General features: G+C 35.7%; 1 protein-coding gene across 7 annotated transcripts in view; it reads right to left on the bottom strand.

Annotated features, from left to right (window-relative positions):
* Positions 1-2,715: 2,715 nt before the first annotated feature.
* RBBP8 (RB binding protein 8, endonuclease) overlaps positions 2,716-19,116 on the bottom strand; it is a 95,156-nt gene continuing 78,755 nt past the window's right edge. For all 7 annotated transcript variants that reach the window (XM_074340242.2, XM_019741272.3, XM_074340239.2 and 4 more), the window contains 5 exons: positions 16,595-16,738; positions 12,414-12,483; positions 8,405-8,501; positions 4,781-4,922; positions 2,716-3,072 (listed from right to left, as the gene is read on the bottom strand). In XM_074340242.2, the coding sequence (XP_074196343.1) occupies positions 2,975-3,072; positions 4,781-4,922; positions 8,405-8,501; positions 12,414-12,483; positions 16,595-16,738 (551 nt within the window). In that variant the 3' untranslated portion in view covers positions 2,716-2,974. The remainder of the gene's footprint in view (positions 3,073-4,780; positions 4,923-8,404; positions 8,502-12,413; positions 12,484-16,594; positions 16,739-19,116) is intronic.

Here is a 19,116-nt window from a genome sequence, read left to right as displayed (position 1 = left end):
GGGGGCACAGCCCACCAACCCTTGTGGGAGTTGAACTGGCAACCTTGTGGTTGAGAACCCACTGGCCCATGTGGGAATCGAACCGGCAGCCTTCAGCATTAGGAGCACGGAGCTCCAACCGCCTGAGCCACCGGGCCGGCCTGCATTTCTGAATATATATGCTAGATGCAGTTTAAACTGAGTTACTAATACACTGAGCCTATAAACAGCAGCCTTTCTAGTTGGACTTTCATTATAATGAAAAGTGTTAGGGAATATTCTGTTTTATTTCGCTTTCGAGGTAGTATGTCCTCTATATACATTTGGCCTTGTGATTAACCCATGTAAATTGCTGCTTTTGATAATCTTAGGTTTCAAATGGTTTAATCAAAATACCTGATTGTTTAAAGGCAGGAAGGTGTTACTCAAATGTTAAGTCTGACATATGGTTCTGAATGCTTTCAAATATTAAATCAGAAGTCTTCAACTTTAAAAAGCTCACAGGCAACCTGAAACTATATATAATCATATATAAACAGCGATTGACATATATTCGTATGAAAATATTGTTTAACATGTATAATAATGCTTTACAAATGAATAGAGCCATTTATATATATTATATTTTTTAAAAAGTTTGAGTGTATTATGCATCATATACTTCAGTTTTGCATTTAAATACATCCTTCTAACTCAACTGCATTGAAATAACATCTTCTAACTCAAGTGTTTTTAAATAGTGTCCATTTCAGGACTTCATTTAAAGGCAGAACTAGTCAAGAGCTGATAAAAAGGGAGAGAGAGACCTCTACCCAACTTCATACTGGGTGACAGAATGAAGTGAAAAATGCAAAATGCTAGTTAATAAGGGTTGGGTTGCTGTCCAGCTACTATCAGGTAAGCAATTTCTTGCCGTCTCTGCTTAGCCCGCCTTTAACAAAGCAGAATCCACTAGAGATATATAGCTTTAACTGCACATCCTTCGTACCCTGTTCAAATCCAGGTTTCTCTCAATCTCCTGGCCTTTAAAATTAAAAGCACTATACTATATAGTAGATATAAGCTCTGATTCTGGAATTATGCAATACTGGGCTCTAATTTTATCTCTCAGGTATTAGAGGTAGCCAAGTGACAATTCTGGCTATTGAGAAATAGAGGAAGTTATCAGGTGGGGCATTCTGGAAAACTTTTTAAAGAGAAACAAAAACAAATGATGTGTGCTTTTGTTCTTTTTCCTTTCCCTTCTTCCTATCTAGAACATGGAGATGACAGTAGAGGTGGCCTAAGTATTTTATAGTTTCAAGGATGAAGGCCACATACAGAACATGAAACAGCAGAAAGCTAGAAGAAATTTCCATGAGGGCATCATGGAGCTTTGGACTGCCGACCTCCACGTTTTAATGTGAGAAAAATAAAACCTGTCATTTGTTGTTTTAACTGTTTCTTGGATCCACTTTTGGCAGCTTAATGTTAAGCTGATACATAAATTCGTAAGATTTAAGGATTAAAAGAGAAAACTCTATATGAAGAACAAAACAGTTCCTGGCATAAAGCGAGTGACCTATGAATGGTTGCTATTATTTTGGCGAGATTAGATGACTGCCAGCAGAGAACAAAAATCAAACAGGATAAACAATTTGGGAAGGGAAGAAAAATGCTGAACAGAAACTATGATAGGGCTGTAAAATTCAGAAGCACATTCAGAGCCAAACAATGTGCATATGGGATGTGACATATAGTAGGTAGATCACTCAACACAGGTGATTTCTTTTCCGATCCTCTCTGTGAGACCACAAACTGCTGTAGTTTATTCACATAAGAACCTTGATCAATGAGAAAAACAAGACTAAGCAAAGAGAATTTTAGGAACTCTGAGAAGTACAGGTTTTATCTATATGATTATTTAGATTTTAGTGAGGCATTCCACTCAGTGTCTCATGGACTCCTGCTTATATAATACTATCAACATATGGATTACAGGAATACACAAAAAAGACCACTTAAAAAAGGTGACACAGATGTGGTCAGTCACCTTAATGACTCAGACACCAAATCCTAAAGGAACAGAAAGTTTGCTAAGTAGAGAAATCTATTTTGTTGCCAAATTGGAAGTTCATAATGTTAGTCAATCCAGAAAAACAATACAATTAAAGTTGCACACATGGGCAGAGAACTCAACCAATTCAGCTTGAAAGCTGCACCAGAAAAAAAAAAAAAGTATAATGAAAAGAAAACATGTGAAAGCTGGAATATTAGGATTAAATCAGAGGATGATATTAATTTGTATTATAGGTGAAAGGATAAAAAGTTGGTATTTGCGGTCACCTTGAAAGGAATATACTAGAGTAGTACCTCATTTCAAGTCAGTAAAAGAAAAAAGCTGGAAAGTTAAAAAGGACTATTAAAACTAGGTCTTTAAAAAAAAGACTTAAATGTCAGTCATTGGAATGACCTACAGAAGAGCAACTGATGAAAAAAATGAAAATTTGTAATGATTAACATGAAATCAGTCAGGCTGAATGTAAATATTAGGTTGGTGCAGAAGTAATTGCACCAAAAAAAAGTTTAAAAGGTTAAAAACAATTGCAAAAACTGCAATTACTTTTGCACCAACCTAATACCAAAGGCAGGTGGAGTAAAAAGTAAAGATCTGAAGGGCAATAAATCACAGACTATAACTATCATTATTTTCAAAATTGTAATTAGGTTATACCAAATAAAGCAGATAAACAACTCTTAAGTTAGAGTGCAAAATGAGAGCACCTTATTGTTTTATTGGTGCAAAAGCAAGAAAATACAACATTCACTTATCCACATTTTAAATAGTCGTTTGTGTGGTGAGTAAATGCCATTTAAAAATATTTTCCATAGAAAAATCATTTATAAATCAGTTTACAGAAGATTAAAAAAAAAAATCAGTGTTTTTAATACCAACTTTAGCTATAAATAACTAAAAAGAAACAATATTGTTCTCTAGCCTGTTTTGCTCTAACATCTATGTCTTCTGTTCCTTGCCTTTCGGCGAAAAAATCGCATTGTAAGGCTGCCGTCTTTTTGGGCGAGGACAAGGATGAAGATCTTCCTTAATGTAACCTTAAAAACAAAAGACAAATTTAAAAGATTATATTTGCAGCATACATTTCCTTCAGCATACATCCAGTACACATGTGTCTTATTTCATGCCTTCTAAGTTTACATGATTCTTCCGATTATCAGCTGAGTGATGCTAATGAATGATTTTACTATTTAGCGTCAGTTGCCTGATATATACTAACAATAGCAGCAAATATTTATCAGACGTATTGTATACATTATCTCAGATAATACATTCCTTTAAAGTAGCTTCCACTATACCTATTTCACAGATGAGGTAATGAAGACCCAGGGAAGTTAAATCACTCAAGTCATCAAAGCTAGGAAGAGGAAGAGCTGCGACCTTGCCCAACATCTGTCTAACTCCCAAACCAGAGCTCTTAAGCACTTTCCTCCTCTGCCCTCCCATGGGTTGCAATAGGGTCAATGGCTAAACACAAACTCTTTACCATTATGATAAATTCCAGGTGCTTATCAGAAAGACATTTTTAAAAGAATTTTATTTTGAAGTAAGTTTAGGTTACAGAAAAGTTGCACAAAAATTAACAGAAAGAAAAGACTTTTTGTAGTGGTAATTTCATGATATGACACGCCCCTATATTCTTCGGACTATTCAATTCTCTGAAGGTGTGTCCAATCATGTAGTTTGCGGGGAGGACGGTGCCCTGCCACACCCCTGGGCCATATTAGTGGTGCAAACACAGGCTGTATCCAGATTGTCCTAGTTCTGTTTGATGACCAGGCTGAGATATCATGTCAAAGAGGACTTAACCTAGCTTGTTAATGGCAAAAGTGGAAATACAGTAATGTCTGTCAAAGAACTGCATCTTTTGGGAAAACTATCTTACAACTAAATACATGGAGTTCTCAAGTTGCATATATTCTCAAATTATATTAAATATAAGTGCCATATTTGAAGGAGCGAGACGCATGTCAACAATCTTCCAAACAAACAAACGAAAGTCCTTTTTACTCATGTATTGTTTAAAAATACCCAGCATTCTGGGTAAGTGAGGTTTTAAAACCTAAAATTCAGAGTAGTCACTCTAAAAAGATGCTTTTTTGGGGGGCGGCCGGATGGCTCAGTTTAAGGTTAGAGCACGAGCTCTCAACAACAAGGTTGCCAGTTTAATTCCCACATAGAATGTGTGCCCCCTACAACTAAAGATTGAAAACGGCAACTGGACTTGGAGCAGAGCTGCGCTCTCCACAACTCGATTGAAGGACAACGACTTGGAGCTGATGGGCCCTTGAGAAATGCACTGTTCCCCAATATTCCCCAATAAAAATTAAAAAAAGAAAAAGAAAAAAAACCTGGGACAGCTTTAAAAAAAGGTGCTCTTTTTTTTTTTAACAATATAATTTTACTGGCAACTTTTGTAAGGTTATTTATTTTATTAAAAGTCATTTGATTATACCATGAAAGAGAAATAACTTTCTGAAATTTGAATAAAAACCAAGATAATGCACACACAATCATGCTAAAGTGATTATAAACAACCTTAGGTTACAATAAAATTCCTCTGATTACAATAAAATTACCTGAAGAGCTGAAGGTAAGCCCTTTATCTTTATGAATTTGTTTTTATGACACAAAACTAGTACCCAACTTGCAGCAGAAGGTAAAGAGCCATGAGAGAAAGTTAGAATTGGGTACATACAGTATTAAAAAAAATTAATTCCAAAATGTTATAATCTATACTCTCACCTCTTTCCTCACAAGTCTGAGTAGAAGGAAAGCCAACTTCCCAGAAATTCTCTGGTGTGTTGGGTGGAATATAGCGGAATCGGTGTCTTGAACAGGAAGCCAACTTCTTTTCTCTTTCTTCTGCTGGAATATCTGCATAATACTAATAATAAAAACAGGTAAGTTTTTCATTTAGGAGTAAAAATGGAATGTTATGATTAATGATTATAAACTTGATTACTGATTAAAACTTGAAGCTAAGAAAGCTATTGATTAAAGTATTAGGCCGTCTCAGAAAACTTAATACTTCCTGATGATAATATTATTAATTACTTACTAGTAGTAATTAGTGCTGGTCTGTGAAATGTCTGCTTCACAAAATGAGAAAAGGAGCTTGTATTACAATGTAAATCAACATACTGCTTCCTTAGTCAATAAAGTCTTACAATGAAATAAAAATGCCAGTTGTTCTTTACAGTGTGCTTAATGATGTAGATGATTTATATACCAGTGCAAACTCTTCATCTTTGTCAGACCAGTAACAAAAAATGCACTTTGAATAGCACTTTTCTCAATTATTTGGATATAATGTGTGTTTTGAAGTAATTTTCCTATCTCTAGTTTTTCAAAATAGAACTTTAGCTTTGAATGTCACAGGCTTAATTACTTCCCCCTTAATCTGTACTTATCAATCATTATCAAAAGCATATTATTTCTTGCAACTGCAATCATAAAGAACCTAAACGTAATACAAACAAGGAAAAAACTTCTATGTAAACATTGTACAGGTCTTCAAGCTCCAGACCTTGAAAAAAAAAAAAGCAGTAATGTAAAGTTTAACAGAACACAGATACAGGACCACGCAATCTAGTTAATTCCATTTTACAGTTGAGAAACTGAAAATTGAAGTGGTAATTTACCAAAGCTATCATTGAAAGTGGCAGACTTAGGACTTGAATTTAAGTTTGAAGTAAAGGATTTTCATACTAGAGTATCTCTGAAATAACTTTTTTTGGAGGGTGTCTTTTTCATCATTCTCATTGCCATGAGTATAAGAAGCCTTCATTACTTTAGCCTGGAAATAAGATGGGGTGCCCTTAGAGAATTATGGTTATCAACTAATATTAGGGAAACACTGCCACCAAATGACAACACATTCAAAAACAATGTAGGTGTATGGCTGTAACAGTGAGCAAGTGGGAGAGTAGCTGAAGATGAAGTCAGAGAAAAAGTGGGGTGTCAGAGTCTGCTGTCCTTGATAAGGACTTTAGATTCTATTTCTTAGTGAGATGCAAAGACATTTAAGTTTGGAGTAGAGGTGTGACATGATTTAGTTTTCATTCTAAAAAGATCACTAGGAAAAAAACATCCATTCATTCCTGTGTTGCAATTACTTGTGAAGAGACAAGAATGAAAGGAAAAGAAGAATGGGGATAGGGGTATACAGGAACTCTTTGTACCTTCTGCTCAATTTTGCTGTGAACAACTGCTCTAAAAAATTGTTTATTGGGGCCGGCCCGGTGGCTCAGGCGGTTAGAGCTCCATGCTCCTAACTCCGAAGGCTGCCGGTTCGATTCCCACATGGGCCAGTGGGCTCTCAACCACAAGGTTGCCAGTTCAATTCCTCGAGTCCCGCAAGGGATGGTGGGCTCTGCCCCCTGCAACTAAGATTGAACACGGCACCTTGAGCTGAGCTGCCTCCCGGATGGCTCAGTTGTTGGTTGGAGCGCGGGCTCTCAACCACAAGGTTGCCAGTTCAATTCCTTGAGTCCCGCAAGGGATGGTGGGCAGCGCCCCCTGCAACTAGCAACGGCAACTGGACCTGGAGCTGAGCTGCGCCCTCCACAACTAAGACTGAAAGAACAACAACTTGAAGCTGAACAGAACCCTCCACAACTAAGATTGAAAGGACAACAATTTGACCATTGTTCCCCAATAAAGTCCTGTTCCCCTTCCCCAATAAAATCTTTAAAAAAAAAAAAAAAAAAAAAAAAAAAAATTGTTTATTAATAAACAAACAAACACAAGGATGGCACTTAGAAGCTATTTCAATAGCCCAGACGAGATGAAATGGTGCCTTGCTCCAGGGGTTTAATGGTGGGAGTGGCTAGAAATGGGATATCTTTTGAAGGCACAAGCAATAGGATTTGCTGATAGATCAGTTATTGAGATACGAAAGAAAAGCGTAGAGGATAACTACAAGATTTTTGTTTTAAACAACTAGAAGAATGGACATGTGGGAGACTCAGAGGCCTGGGAATCTAAGTTAGAAATATGTTTACTTTTGGACATGTGAAATTTGCGATGACTGCTACACATCCACATGTGTATTACACATTCCACATTTGGAATAGGCAATAGGATAAATTAATGGGAACCATAAGCACATAGATAATATTTAAATACATGGGACTGGCACTTTCACTCCTGCTCATGAGGGAGTAACAGGGAACAGATTTACCGTCCTACCTTAAAACAACTGAAAAACGGAATAAAATGTCTAAAACGTTTTTCAGAGATTAGATAATAGCATAGGAAATGATTCCTAAGAGAAGGAAAGCAAATTAACAGTGCTTCTAGCAAAAGAGCTTTTTTCTAACTGGTCATAGTAGTTCCAGATTTTAAAGAGTTATGGTTGTAACTAAAAACTGGAGGTTTATTTAGTACAGACCGTGTTCCTTAGTTAAGAAAACATGATACATTCAATTTGTGTTATGAAAACTCCTGATATAGGATGTTTTGTTTGTATTGCCAAACTGCTTTCCAAAATAGTGATGCCAATTTACACTCCCACTGTTGGTGCATGAGAGCACATTTCTCCTCAGATGCTTACCTGTATGGTAATCTATTCACATACAACTTTAATGTGCTTGGTTACCAAATTTTCTAGCTTATGGTTGTTAAAAAGAAAATTTGAAAAGAGAAGTAAATTGCTGGAAGCAGGCATCTGATAGCTAATGAATAATAGGGAAGAAATAAAAACAGTATGTTTTAAGAACACAGAACTTGCCTGAAACTATTTAGTAAGAGGACAACATAATGCTATCTATATATTATAATTGTATTATCCAAGACAGCCAATGTATAAAAGGAAAATATAATTGTGTTCTAAGGATGAAATAGAGTCTATACATTTTTTTTTAGAAAGGAAAATGTTTGGGGGAAAAAAGAGCCTATGGCTATACCTATTACTTAGAGTATTAAGAGTATATCTCATTTCCCAAGAGTGCTAGTATGAGTAATAAATGTTATAGTAGAGTTTCCTACTGAAATATTAAAATTCCCCCCAAATAGTATATATATAAGAGCCTTGCTGTAACATAACTCAGGGGAAAAAATTAAAAGAAATACAAATAAATATAGAAAAATGGCACAAACGTCTTAAGGCTCTAATAAGAACTTGAGGTTAGGCTCCAGATTTCCTTAATAAAAATCTAAGAGAAATTGAGGGCTTTCCTTTGTATCTATTTATATCTCTCAGGTTCTAGCCAGTATATACTTTATTCATTCTGTTATTCCTGGCTCAAACTAGGTTCCCAGATACAAATAAGGTTTGTATCTATGATTTTTTAAATCATAAATTTATGACCTATGAAACCATACTTTAAAAAAACCCAATTGAACAGTATTTATAGTAGTACTTACAATTTCACATTCCTTACATGTGTGTCCGAGCAATTTTCTCCTCTCTTCTTTTTTCCGAACCACCTCAATATGAGGAAAGTTTTGTAAGCCAGTCTCTCTGGGTGGGGGGAAATAAATTAAATTTAAAATTAATCTATTTGTTACTACAAAGATCTTTGGTTTGGGTTTTAAATTAACATAAGTGAGAGTTCAGGAGAGATATAATACCAAAACATTCATTCACTTTATTTTAAATGCTTATTCAGTATGTTAGAAAAATAATATTTCTCCTTTCATCTTTCAGTCAATATTTATTAAGCCTACTATATGTGAGGTATTTTTATGGATATTTTTTCTCTGAAAAAATAACTACTATCTATTTTCACCTCTGATTAGCTGAAAATAATTAGGCTAGGAAGTAAAATATAAAATAGTCTAATTAAAAAGGAATACTGTATTATTAAACTCAGGGATTAGTATTATATAACATAACCAGGAAAGAGAATACTGCCCCTGTTAACTCATTTTTCTAGAACTAAGAACCCATATTTCAGGGCTAAGCTACTCCTGCCAAAGAACAGATTCATCTGTTTCCTATGCCATATGCTATTTCCTCTAAAAATTCGTTATGCTGCTTCCATCCACCCTGAATTCTTCAAAATGTTAGGGAAAATTGTCATTTACACTTGTCCCTGACTGGATCAGATCCTATGTGAACCACTGGAAACCTCGGAAGGGTCAAAACCACTGAGGTATGGATTAAAGAGGGATAGAGTACTTTGAGAAGAAAAAGCCATCAGGAAGCACGGACCATTTTTTAAAATTAATATACTTGTATCCTTTTAAAAAAAACCGAATATAGAAAAAAATCCAAACTTATAAGATAGGTAAATAATTATGTGATGGCACATACATATTTTTAATACCAGAAATATCCCCCAGGAAGTTTAAACAATCCGACTCACAAAAAGTGATTTTTAAAATGACTTGCTGGTGACCTATATATTGCTTTAAGGTATTTTGATCATATTACCCTCTAGATGTCATGCACTTTCCTTCAAAAGAAAGCCTTAATTGCTCTATTTCAAAATCTATGAGGTTATAGGCCTCTTTTGTGCATCAAGTCAAAAACTCTTAACTCAGGAGTAATCTGTGAATTAAAAAAGGGAGACCAAGAAAGGACAGGGAAAAGCTATTGCCATAACTATATTTTCTTTCACAGTTACGGAATCTTAAGCTTATGTAGAATGCAGTTTGTGTGTGTACTATAACGTGTACTATACCACAGCAGGGAAAGAACGAGCAGACTGGCATCTGTAGGGACCTCAAAGCATCTCCCCAAAGGTTACTAAGCTTCCTGTCCCTGACATAACACAACTCATCTTCCAGGGTTTGCTACTATTCTCAGTGTGGAAAGGATCCACTAACTCCTACACCTTTATCCACCTCCTGCATCTCCACCTATCTCAAATGGTTTCAGTTTTATTTATCCAAATAAATAAAATTACTCATATTTTTTAAAAAAGTTAGTGAACCTCTAATATAAAACATTTGAAATGACAGTTTCTAGCAGCAGACTAGAAACTATCTCAAAAATGCACAGGCAAAAATTTGAAAAGAGAATGCACAAGGCTATTCAATGCAGCATTATGCATGACAGCAAACTGTAACCAACCCAAATAAATGTCCACTGCTGGGAATAAACTATGGTACAAACAATGTATGAAACTAAGAAAAGAAATGAGGAAAGCACTATATACTATCTATGAGTGATTTCCAGGACATGTGGTTAAATGAAAAAAGCAAAGTAGATATAAAACATTCTACCATTTGTCCAAGGGAAGAAAGTGTGACTATCTACATCTATGTAGATATATGTAGATAAAATTTTGGTTTTAACTTTTTTAAATGGATGGAAAACCATGAAATTTTAACAAATGGATACTTTTGGGGATAGGAAGTTAACAGATAAGAAGTTAGACGTATCTGAATATACCTTGTTTTGTAGCCCATGTACATAATTTACCTAATTTTAAACAGGAATTAAAGATAAAAAGAAAAATATATTCCCGAAAAATCAAAACCAAAATAAAACAAACCTGGGTACTGAATTGGTGGCATAACTATACCGAAAATAATGATCCTAAGTGACCTTAAAACACAGTGATCTGATTGCATATTTCTGATAGGATGTATCTTAAGGACAAAAACACACATGAAAATGTCTTATACCATTTTCATAAATCATATTATTGGTAATAGTCTGCATTCTGAGATTGTTTTACATGTGTATTGTAGAATAAATTAAATGAGGAATGATGTTGGTGGCACTGAGAAGTGGAATTTTCAGTAGCTGTGACAAAGGAGATACATAAAAAATAGTCCTAAACTTGAACTGGAGCTATCAGTATAAACGAGTGTAGCTTATCTGAAAAAACAAAATGAAACACAAACTTTATTTTTAACTCTGTCTACCTAAAAGGTCTTGAAACAATGACTAACAGCTGCAATGAGCAACTCTAGCAGTCAGACTATGGTCTAAATACCATTTCTCACTAAAAGAAATTAAGGCCGCTGGAGAAATGGGGGATTCCAGGCCTATGGCAGGAAGTGTACAAGAGAGCCTAGAACGTCTTATATACCAGAAGCAAAAAAGCTATGAAAGACTAGTGTAGTATCCATTCAAAGAGGCTTCCACTGGGCAAAGATGGGACAATTTGAGTATCAATAAGGGTAATAACTGAAAAGGACTGAAACACAACTAACATATTTAAATCCATGAGTTCATAATGATACTTAAACAAAAAACTCCCTAGTCACATTTGAGATGCTAGAGTACTATTTCTTTGAACACTGGTAAATAAAGAATCATTTAGCAACAAAATGACAGCTCTTATCTACTAGAGTCGTACAAGCATCAAAAAAATTTATCTCGGCCTGCCGGATTACTGTAACTATCAATGGAAACAGAAGTATAAGGTATAATTTTGCTTACTGAGTGACTCAATTTGCCAACATTGTTAACTTAAAGGAAAGAAAAAAGCATAATAAATTTTTGGAATGAATTACTATGCCTTAATTCACTTCTAGAATGACTAGTACATGACTGAAAGTTACAGAATTTACAAACTTTTGATAAAAGGCAGAATATGACATTATGGTTCAAATCAAGATGCTTAAAGCTTTTTTTAAAGGTTTAAAAATCCTCATAAAGGGCTGGCCCGGTGGCTCAGGCGGTTAGAGCTCCAAGCTCCTAACTCCGAAGGCTGCCGGTTCGATTCCCACATGGGCCAGTGGGCTCTCAACCACAAGGCTGCCGGTTCAACTCCTCGAGTCCTGCAAGGGATGGTGGGTTCTGCCCCTGCAACTAAGATTGAACACAGCACCTTGAGCTGAGCTGCCGCTGAGCTCCCGGATGGCTCCGTTGGTTGGAGCGCGTCCTCTCAACCACAAGGTTGCTGGTTCGACTCCCGCAAGGGATAGTGGGCTGTGCCCCCTGCAACTAACAATGGCAACTGGACCTGGAGCTGAGCTGAGCCCTCCACAACTAAGACTGAAAGGACAACAACTTGACTTGGAAAAGAAGTCCTGGAAGTACACACTGTTCCCCAATAAAGTCCTGTTCCCCTTCCCCAATAAAATCTTAAAAAAAAAAAAATCCTCATAAAATAATTCTGAAGCACAACCCAAGGCTTGCTACTTAAAGTCTTATACTATATAAAAGTTACAGTATACAATTAAAAAAAAATTTCCAAAGTTCACAATAAAATATTTGTTATAAAGCAGAGAAAACAGCTATCACCATTGTCAAAAAAAAAAAAAAAGGGGGGTCATGGTGGTGAAAATATCTGTATTTGTAAAATTTGTTTTTATGAACTTTGAGTTCCATTTCTGTTATGGTCCTAGAGTAAACAATATGCATTCTATTTTAACCAAAGTACCAATTTTAACTGTTCAGAGACACTCTGACAAAGATAGCTGTTTTACTGCCAATCACATACATTGCTGGTATTAATCAAGAGCAACTTACCTTTCATCATTTTTAAAATATGGCTCCACAAAGGCTTTCTGTTTGACTTTATCTTGTTTATCACCGTAAGCTATAAACAAAACAAGCAAGCATATCACAAACTGAATGGAGAACTTACTGAGAAATTATTAGTTTTAGAAAAAAAGGACAGGTACCAAAATTTCCATTTTTATTGAGTTTCATACCCTATGCCCGTCCCTAGGCAACTTATTTAAATTTTCTGTAACTAATTTTTGCTTTTTTCATCTGCATAATGAAGAGAGTGCTGATTATCTCACTTACCTCCAAGTTACTAGAGATAAAAATCATATGTATAAAAGTATTTTAGACTTAGACACTATATATGGAAGTCTCACTCTACATAGACTTTTATCAAAATATTTTAGATTTTAAGAGAACTACTCAGATGCTCATTATCATCACCAAACAACAAGATAACTTTTAGTATGCTTCACTTATTAGCCCTGTTGATTTTTATAATGCATCTTGATGCAGGTTATAACTAGGAAATAAAGAGATTAAATAATATTAGAAAACTGGTGACAAATAAGAACTAGGGCTCATGGACCTACATCCCAAGGTGTCTAGACTCAAACAGCCAACTGCTAGCATCTATTCAAATAATCAAAATTTACTAAGCATAGTGCTAAGTTCTGGACATAAAGTGCAGAATGAAAGGGACCATGTCTCCTGTCTTCATGGAGTTTACATGCAGTGAGAGAAACAGACATTAAGCAAGCAGACAGTTAAGGCTTATCAAGAACACATAAGGTGATAACCGATGAACAATAAGAAGTCAGCCAGAGAAGAGGTAGAGTGGGGAATGTTCTAGGTAAAGGTCCTGAGATAGAAAAGTTTGGTCTGTTATAAAAACTAAGAGAAGGGCAGTGTGTGGTTGAGATTTAGCTAGGAAAGAGAGGTGTTGGGGTAGATGTGGTTGGAGAGGTGGGCAGGTTACTAGATCACAACGGACACTGGAGGCCAAAAGGAGTTTGAATTTTATTGTTAAGTGCTGTAGGAAGCCACTGATGACTTTTAAAAAGAATCTATTTTATTAAGGTATAATTTATATGTAAAATACACTGATTTTTAGTTACTATGACGAATTTTGACAAATGTATATTGCAGTGTAGCTGCTACCCAAATCAAGACAGAGTACATTTCCATCACCCCTGAACGTTTCCTCCTATTTTACTGTTTCTCATGCACAAGAATGTTCTCTCATGTCTCTCCCCTCCCCCACAACCCGACTTGATTTTATCACCATAGTTTAGTCATACTTGTTTTAGAACTTCATATGAATGGGATCACATAATATGTGTTCTTTTTCATCTTTTGCACTTTTCTAGCTCAGTAAGTTCTGGAGATTCATCCACATTACTGAGCCTAGTAGTTCCCTCCTTCTGGTTGAGTAGTATTCTATTATATACCACAATTTATATTTATTGGCCTGTTGATGGACATTTGGGTTGTTTCCAGTTTCGAGCTATTACAAATAGCACTGCTACGTACATTCCTGAACACATCTTTCTATAAACATGTTTTCATTTTTCTTGGGTGTGTATACCTAGGAGAAATTGCTGAGTCACAGGATAGGTGTATGCTTATCTTTACAGAAAACTGACAAACCTCGATAAAACTGTTAAAAAACCCTGCTGAACTGTTTTCCAAACTGCAATTTTATACTCCCACCTGCAGCGAGCGTCCCAGCTGCGCTCCACCCCTGCTAATGCTAGGAATTCTCAGTCTTTTCGGTTAACCACTTCAGAGGGTATGAAGTGGCAGCTCATTGCCTGATGTCCAGTGATGCTGAGCACCTTTCCGTGCGCTGATTAGCCATTCAAACATCTTCTTTACACTGAAGGGCTTTTAAGCAAGATAATACAATCCAATTTACATTTAAAATAACTCACTTTTGATTCTCTGTAGAGACTGAAACTGAGAGGAAAAGTAACTGACATGAAAAGATTAGTTAGGAGGGCTGTGGCAGAATAGGGAGAGAGAGGAGGGGTTTAGACTAGAGTGATGGCTACAGAGACGGAGTGAAGTGTCATTAAATGTACTTTGGAAGTAGGACAGCCAGGGCAGTAGGATACTGGGCATGAAGGTGAGGGGAAAGAAAGTCCAGTATGACGCTCACATTTCTATTGTTAGTAATGGGGAGGATTGTTACTGAGGTTTAATGAGATTTGAAAGACAGGGAAGATCAAATTCGGATAGAAAAATAAAGATTTCTGATTTAAATATATTCAGTTAAGAGGGCTTATAAGATGTCAAGTAGGAAGTGGGATTCAAGTCTGGGGTTCAGAAGAGAGAGGGTGAGGCTGGGAGCAATGAATAGGCAGAAACAGCATCTTTACTTGGCTTCCAGAACACCATATACTCTGGCTTCCCTCCTACTTCACAGGCGCAGCTCCTTCTTTATTCCCTTTGCTGGTTCTTCGTTTCTTTGACCTTTTAACATTGCCACACCCCAGAGGTCATACCTTGAAATGCTTCTCTCTTCTATTTATATACAATACTTTGGTGATCTCGTTTCACTGGAGTTAGGCACCATCTACTTGTTGCCCTCCTGTCCCCCAAATCATTTGTTTATTCTGGATTTCTTGTCCAAACTTGACATATCAATTGCCTACTAAATACCTCCATTTGACTGTCTAGTTAGTATTAACATATCCAGAACTGAGCTTTTGATCTCCTCCCAGAAACCTGTTACAGTACTTCCTATGAAGGAAGATTTTGTAAAAATTTGTGATACGAGGGTTGAGAAAATGAAATAAATAGACAGTAAATCCTAAATTATATGCCTGGGTGACTGAGCAATATAAAATTGTCTTAAAGTCACTTGGTAGGAAATAAATGGAACTTGGCTTAGATATATTAAGTTTCAGCTGCTAAAGAGACACAAATGTAGCAATACTAAGAAATGCAGGACTAGGATTTATCAGAAGTCAAATGAGAGATGCAGATTTGGAATATTTTCAGAGGTGGTTAATAAAAGCCATGAGAGAAAATGAGTGTAAGAAAAACAGGGTCTTGGGAATACTCTACAAAAAACAAGTCGTCAGAGTTCCAAAGAACAGTGCAGCATCACCACAAAAGCTAAGTGAGAAGAAATTTTGGGATGGCCGGTTTGAAATTTTGGGATTGGTCAACAACAACAACAAAAAGACAAATTAATAATTGTATCTTGCAAAAGAGTATCTTTGTGTGTGTGTGTGTGTGTGTGTGTGTGTGTGTGTGTGTGTGTGAAGTTATCTGCCAAAGGCTCTTTTTTGGGGGGAAAAGTGAATCGAACAGCTGTAAATTTTTATTACAAAATTTCCTTGATCAAGTTTTTTGCCACAGTCTGAGGAAGCAAAGCATGCTGTCCTCTATCTTTGGTTAGGGTCTCATTCATTCTAAGGTCTGTCATTTTAAAAACCTAATGGAAGCACAAGGAAAACATAATCAAGACAGACTGTACTATAGCAGAAGGTGTGCTCATTTAAACCAGTATAAAATAACCTTTGCACAAGATTAAAAATTCTGACCATTTTACACATAGTTAGAATAAAACATTTAGCAAGAATTTTAACTAATTTTCAATTCAGATTATCTACTTAAGAGCCTCACTTAGAGTATTCTTCTTTTAGATGCTACTCTACATTATAATAAAACAGATCTTAAGAAATCTAATATTATATATGTGTGTGTGTGTGTGTGTGTGTGTGTGTGTGTGTGTGTGTGTTTTGTCTGGGAAGGTAAAATACTCAAGCAGAAAATGGGTCTGAGTTTTCTGCAAAACTTTCTCTTTTCACTCTATTACAATTATTAATTTATTACTTAAAAAAGAAGTTTCTGAAACTTTTATAAACTTTATGCATATGTTATAAAGGAATTTATAGCATTAAATGAAGATTAATTTCTAAGTTGTGATGAATATTTTATGGTTATATAAGATGTTAATGTAAGGGGAAGCTGAGTGAAACATATAGGGGAACTTGATGAACTATTTATTTAACTCTTCTATTAGTCTGAAATTATCTCAAAAAACAAAAAAAACTGAGAAAGAAATTTTACAAGAAACATGAAACTAATTGTTAATATACTCCATCAAGTCTCTGTTAATTAGCTTGATGACTTGATTTACTGAATTCAGTTTAACTGAGAAGCCATAATTAGAAAGAAAATAGCCTTACTGTTTGGTTTCTTTGTGGTGGCTGGCAATTCCTCCTCTTCATCTGCTACTTGGGGGTAGCTATCTGCCAAACAGGATTCATACTCTTCATGTGTGGTCCGATCAAACATATCTTCAAAACTATTATTCATTTTTCTTTCTCCATCTATGTAAAAGAGCATTGGCTCAGGGCAACATGGAAGCTTTTTCCTTTCTATGTCAATGAATGTGATACTTATAGCAACTGCCACAAATCAATTGTGTACATTTACAAAAGCTTTATACTATGGCTTTAAATGTCCTTTACTCTTGTGAAGAGAATGCTAATTTTCGTTATTTTCATGACGAACACTAAAAATCTTTTTCTATCAGCTTATGTTTATAATTCATACTAAATCAAAAGGCGTCTTTCCTAAAAAACTGAGGAACAGAAAATACATCATAATGTATGATTAAAAAATACTGTTTAAATAAAATGTGTATAAATAGCTGATATTAAAATCTATAGAATTCTGCTTACCTGCTATTCTTCTAATGTAACAACAAAAAAAGTACTTTTTTGCATTATCACTAACACTTGGTAGTTTAGTGTCGATAGACATAATGAATTCAATTCCATACTTGACATGCAAAGTGCCAAATTCATCTTCAGAGAACTAACTACATTTCCCATTATATAATCACATTTTAAAACACAGAATTTACTAAACAAGGATTTACTAAAAAAACAGAAATAGATGCAGTTGGTTAACAAATCTGACAGAACAGAAGCCTGCAGAGATTACTCTATAAAACAACTACCATCTCCCCCAATCCATGGTGCTCTAGCACCGGTACCCTGTGTTATCTTTCTCCAGCACTTACAATCACCTATCATCCTATCAAGTATTTGCTTGTTTCTTCTCAATTACAATGTACGTTCCATGAGGTAGGTACTTTTGTTCTGTTTATACACTATCTCCAGTTCCTGAAACACTTCCTGGTATAGAAATGTAACTCGATATTTACTGAATGATTAAACATTTGTTTATTTCTCCTTTTGTGGGTCAAATTTCTAGATAAAATAGAACTTCTATGTGCCACGCAGTGTGTTAGGCATTCCCAAAGCATTCTGTATGTGCTGTTAGAGTCACAGTAAGGTGCTGATTTATTTTTTGTTGACCTGACTTCTGATTGTGAAATACTTGAGGACAGAGACTATACCCTTATTGATTGTTCTATCATAGCATCTAGTAAGTCTAATACAGAATAGGGTTATTAAAAAAAACGTTTTCTGAGTTGAAGTATTAGCAGCAATTTAATTGGGAGTTTTTTTTGGTATGTTCCATTTTTAATGAATTTTAAGTTCTGAAAAGGTTTACCTTATGGGTAAAATGGGCATATTATTTTTTTCCAAATATAGCCTCAACAGTATCTTCTATCTCATGTGCTATACTTACAATGGTCTCAGCACTTGTCACTGAGTAGTGAGAACCATGTTCTCTTGCTTTGAACCAGGCGAGTCTTTGTGACACTATGCAACTTCTGAGTCCAGAGCATAAAAATGCCATGCATTTCTATCTTGCTCTTTTGGGATGCTCACTCTTGGAATCTAGTCTCCATGTGATAAGGAAGCTCAAACTAGCCCATGGGGAAAGAATATATAGAGAAGCCCTGAGACTGAATGAGGAGAGAGATGCCAAGTCACCCCCATCTGTCTAGCCCTCTGCTCTTCTAGCTCCAGCCACCAGCTTCCTACAACTGCTTGAGAGGCCCTGAGACAGAACCATCCAGCCAAGCCCATCCTGAATTCCTGAACTATGGAAACTATGAAAGATAAGAAAATGACTGTTGTTGTTTTAATCCTCTAAGTTACAGGAGTAATTTGTTATGCATCAATAGTACTCACAATATCTTATTTAGCCAAAATTATCTCCACTCTATAGTTCAAGGTCTAATCTCACTTCTACACGATACTCGCTTCAAATATATTTGGGAAATTATCATGTTCTTTGAAAAAACTAAACAAAATTGAAGCCAAAGTAGTCATACTTTAGTTTTCCCCTTTTCTAGAAAAATGAGGCAAACATTATCAGGAGCTAGTATCATGGAAAAAAAAAATTTACAGCAAAGTATCTTCTTAAGAAGAAAATTAAGTGTCATTCACTATAAAAAGACAATAAATCACTGTTAAGGTTTTCGTTTTAATGGGTACTGTCCTCTCACAACCTAGGCAGCCAGCTACCTGATCATATGCATAGTTATTCCTTATGAAACAACAAAGAATTGAGGCAAAATGTTAAAATTTTCTTTCACTTACTGCATTTAGGAAAGCAAGAGATAAAGTGTTTCAAAAGGGACAAGACTAGCTGTTTTATTATTTGGCCCTGGGCAGGGGGGACTAAAAAATGTTCAGCAGTACATAGGGAATGCAAATATAGTCTGAATGTCCTCAGTTTCTAACAGATGATGGTTGGAAAATGCCTCTGCTTTTAGCACTGCATCCCCATGTGGCGGGTCCTAAACCTCAATACCTCAGAGTATACTAGTCCCAATCTAGTTGAT

Source organism: Rhinolophus sinicus, chromosome 4, assembly GCF_057876585.1.
Source record: "Rhinolophus sinicus isolate RSI-liver-muscle chromosome 4, RSI-T2T, whole genome shotgun sequence".
Classification (NCBI taxonomy): Eukaryota; Metazoa; Chordata; class Mammalia; order Chiroptera; family Rhinolophidae; genus Rhinolophus; species Rhinolophus sinicus.
Note: the sequence above shows the minus strand (reverse complement) of the source record. Positions and strands in the feature narration are given on the sequence as shown.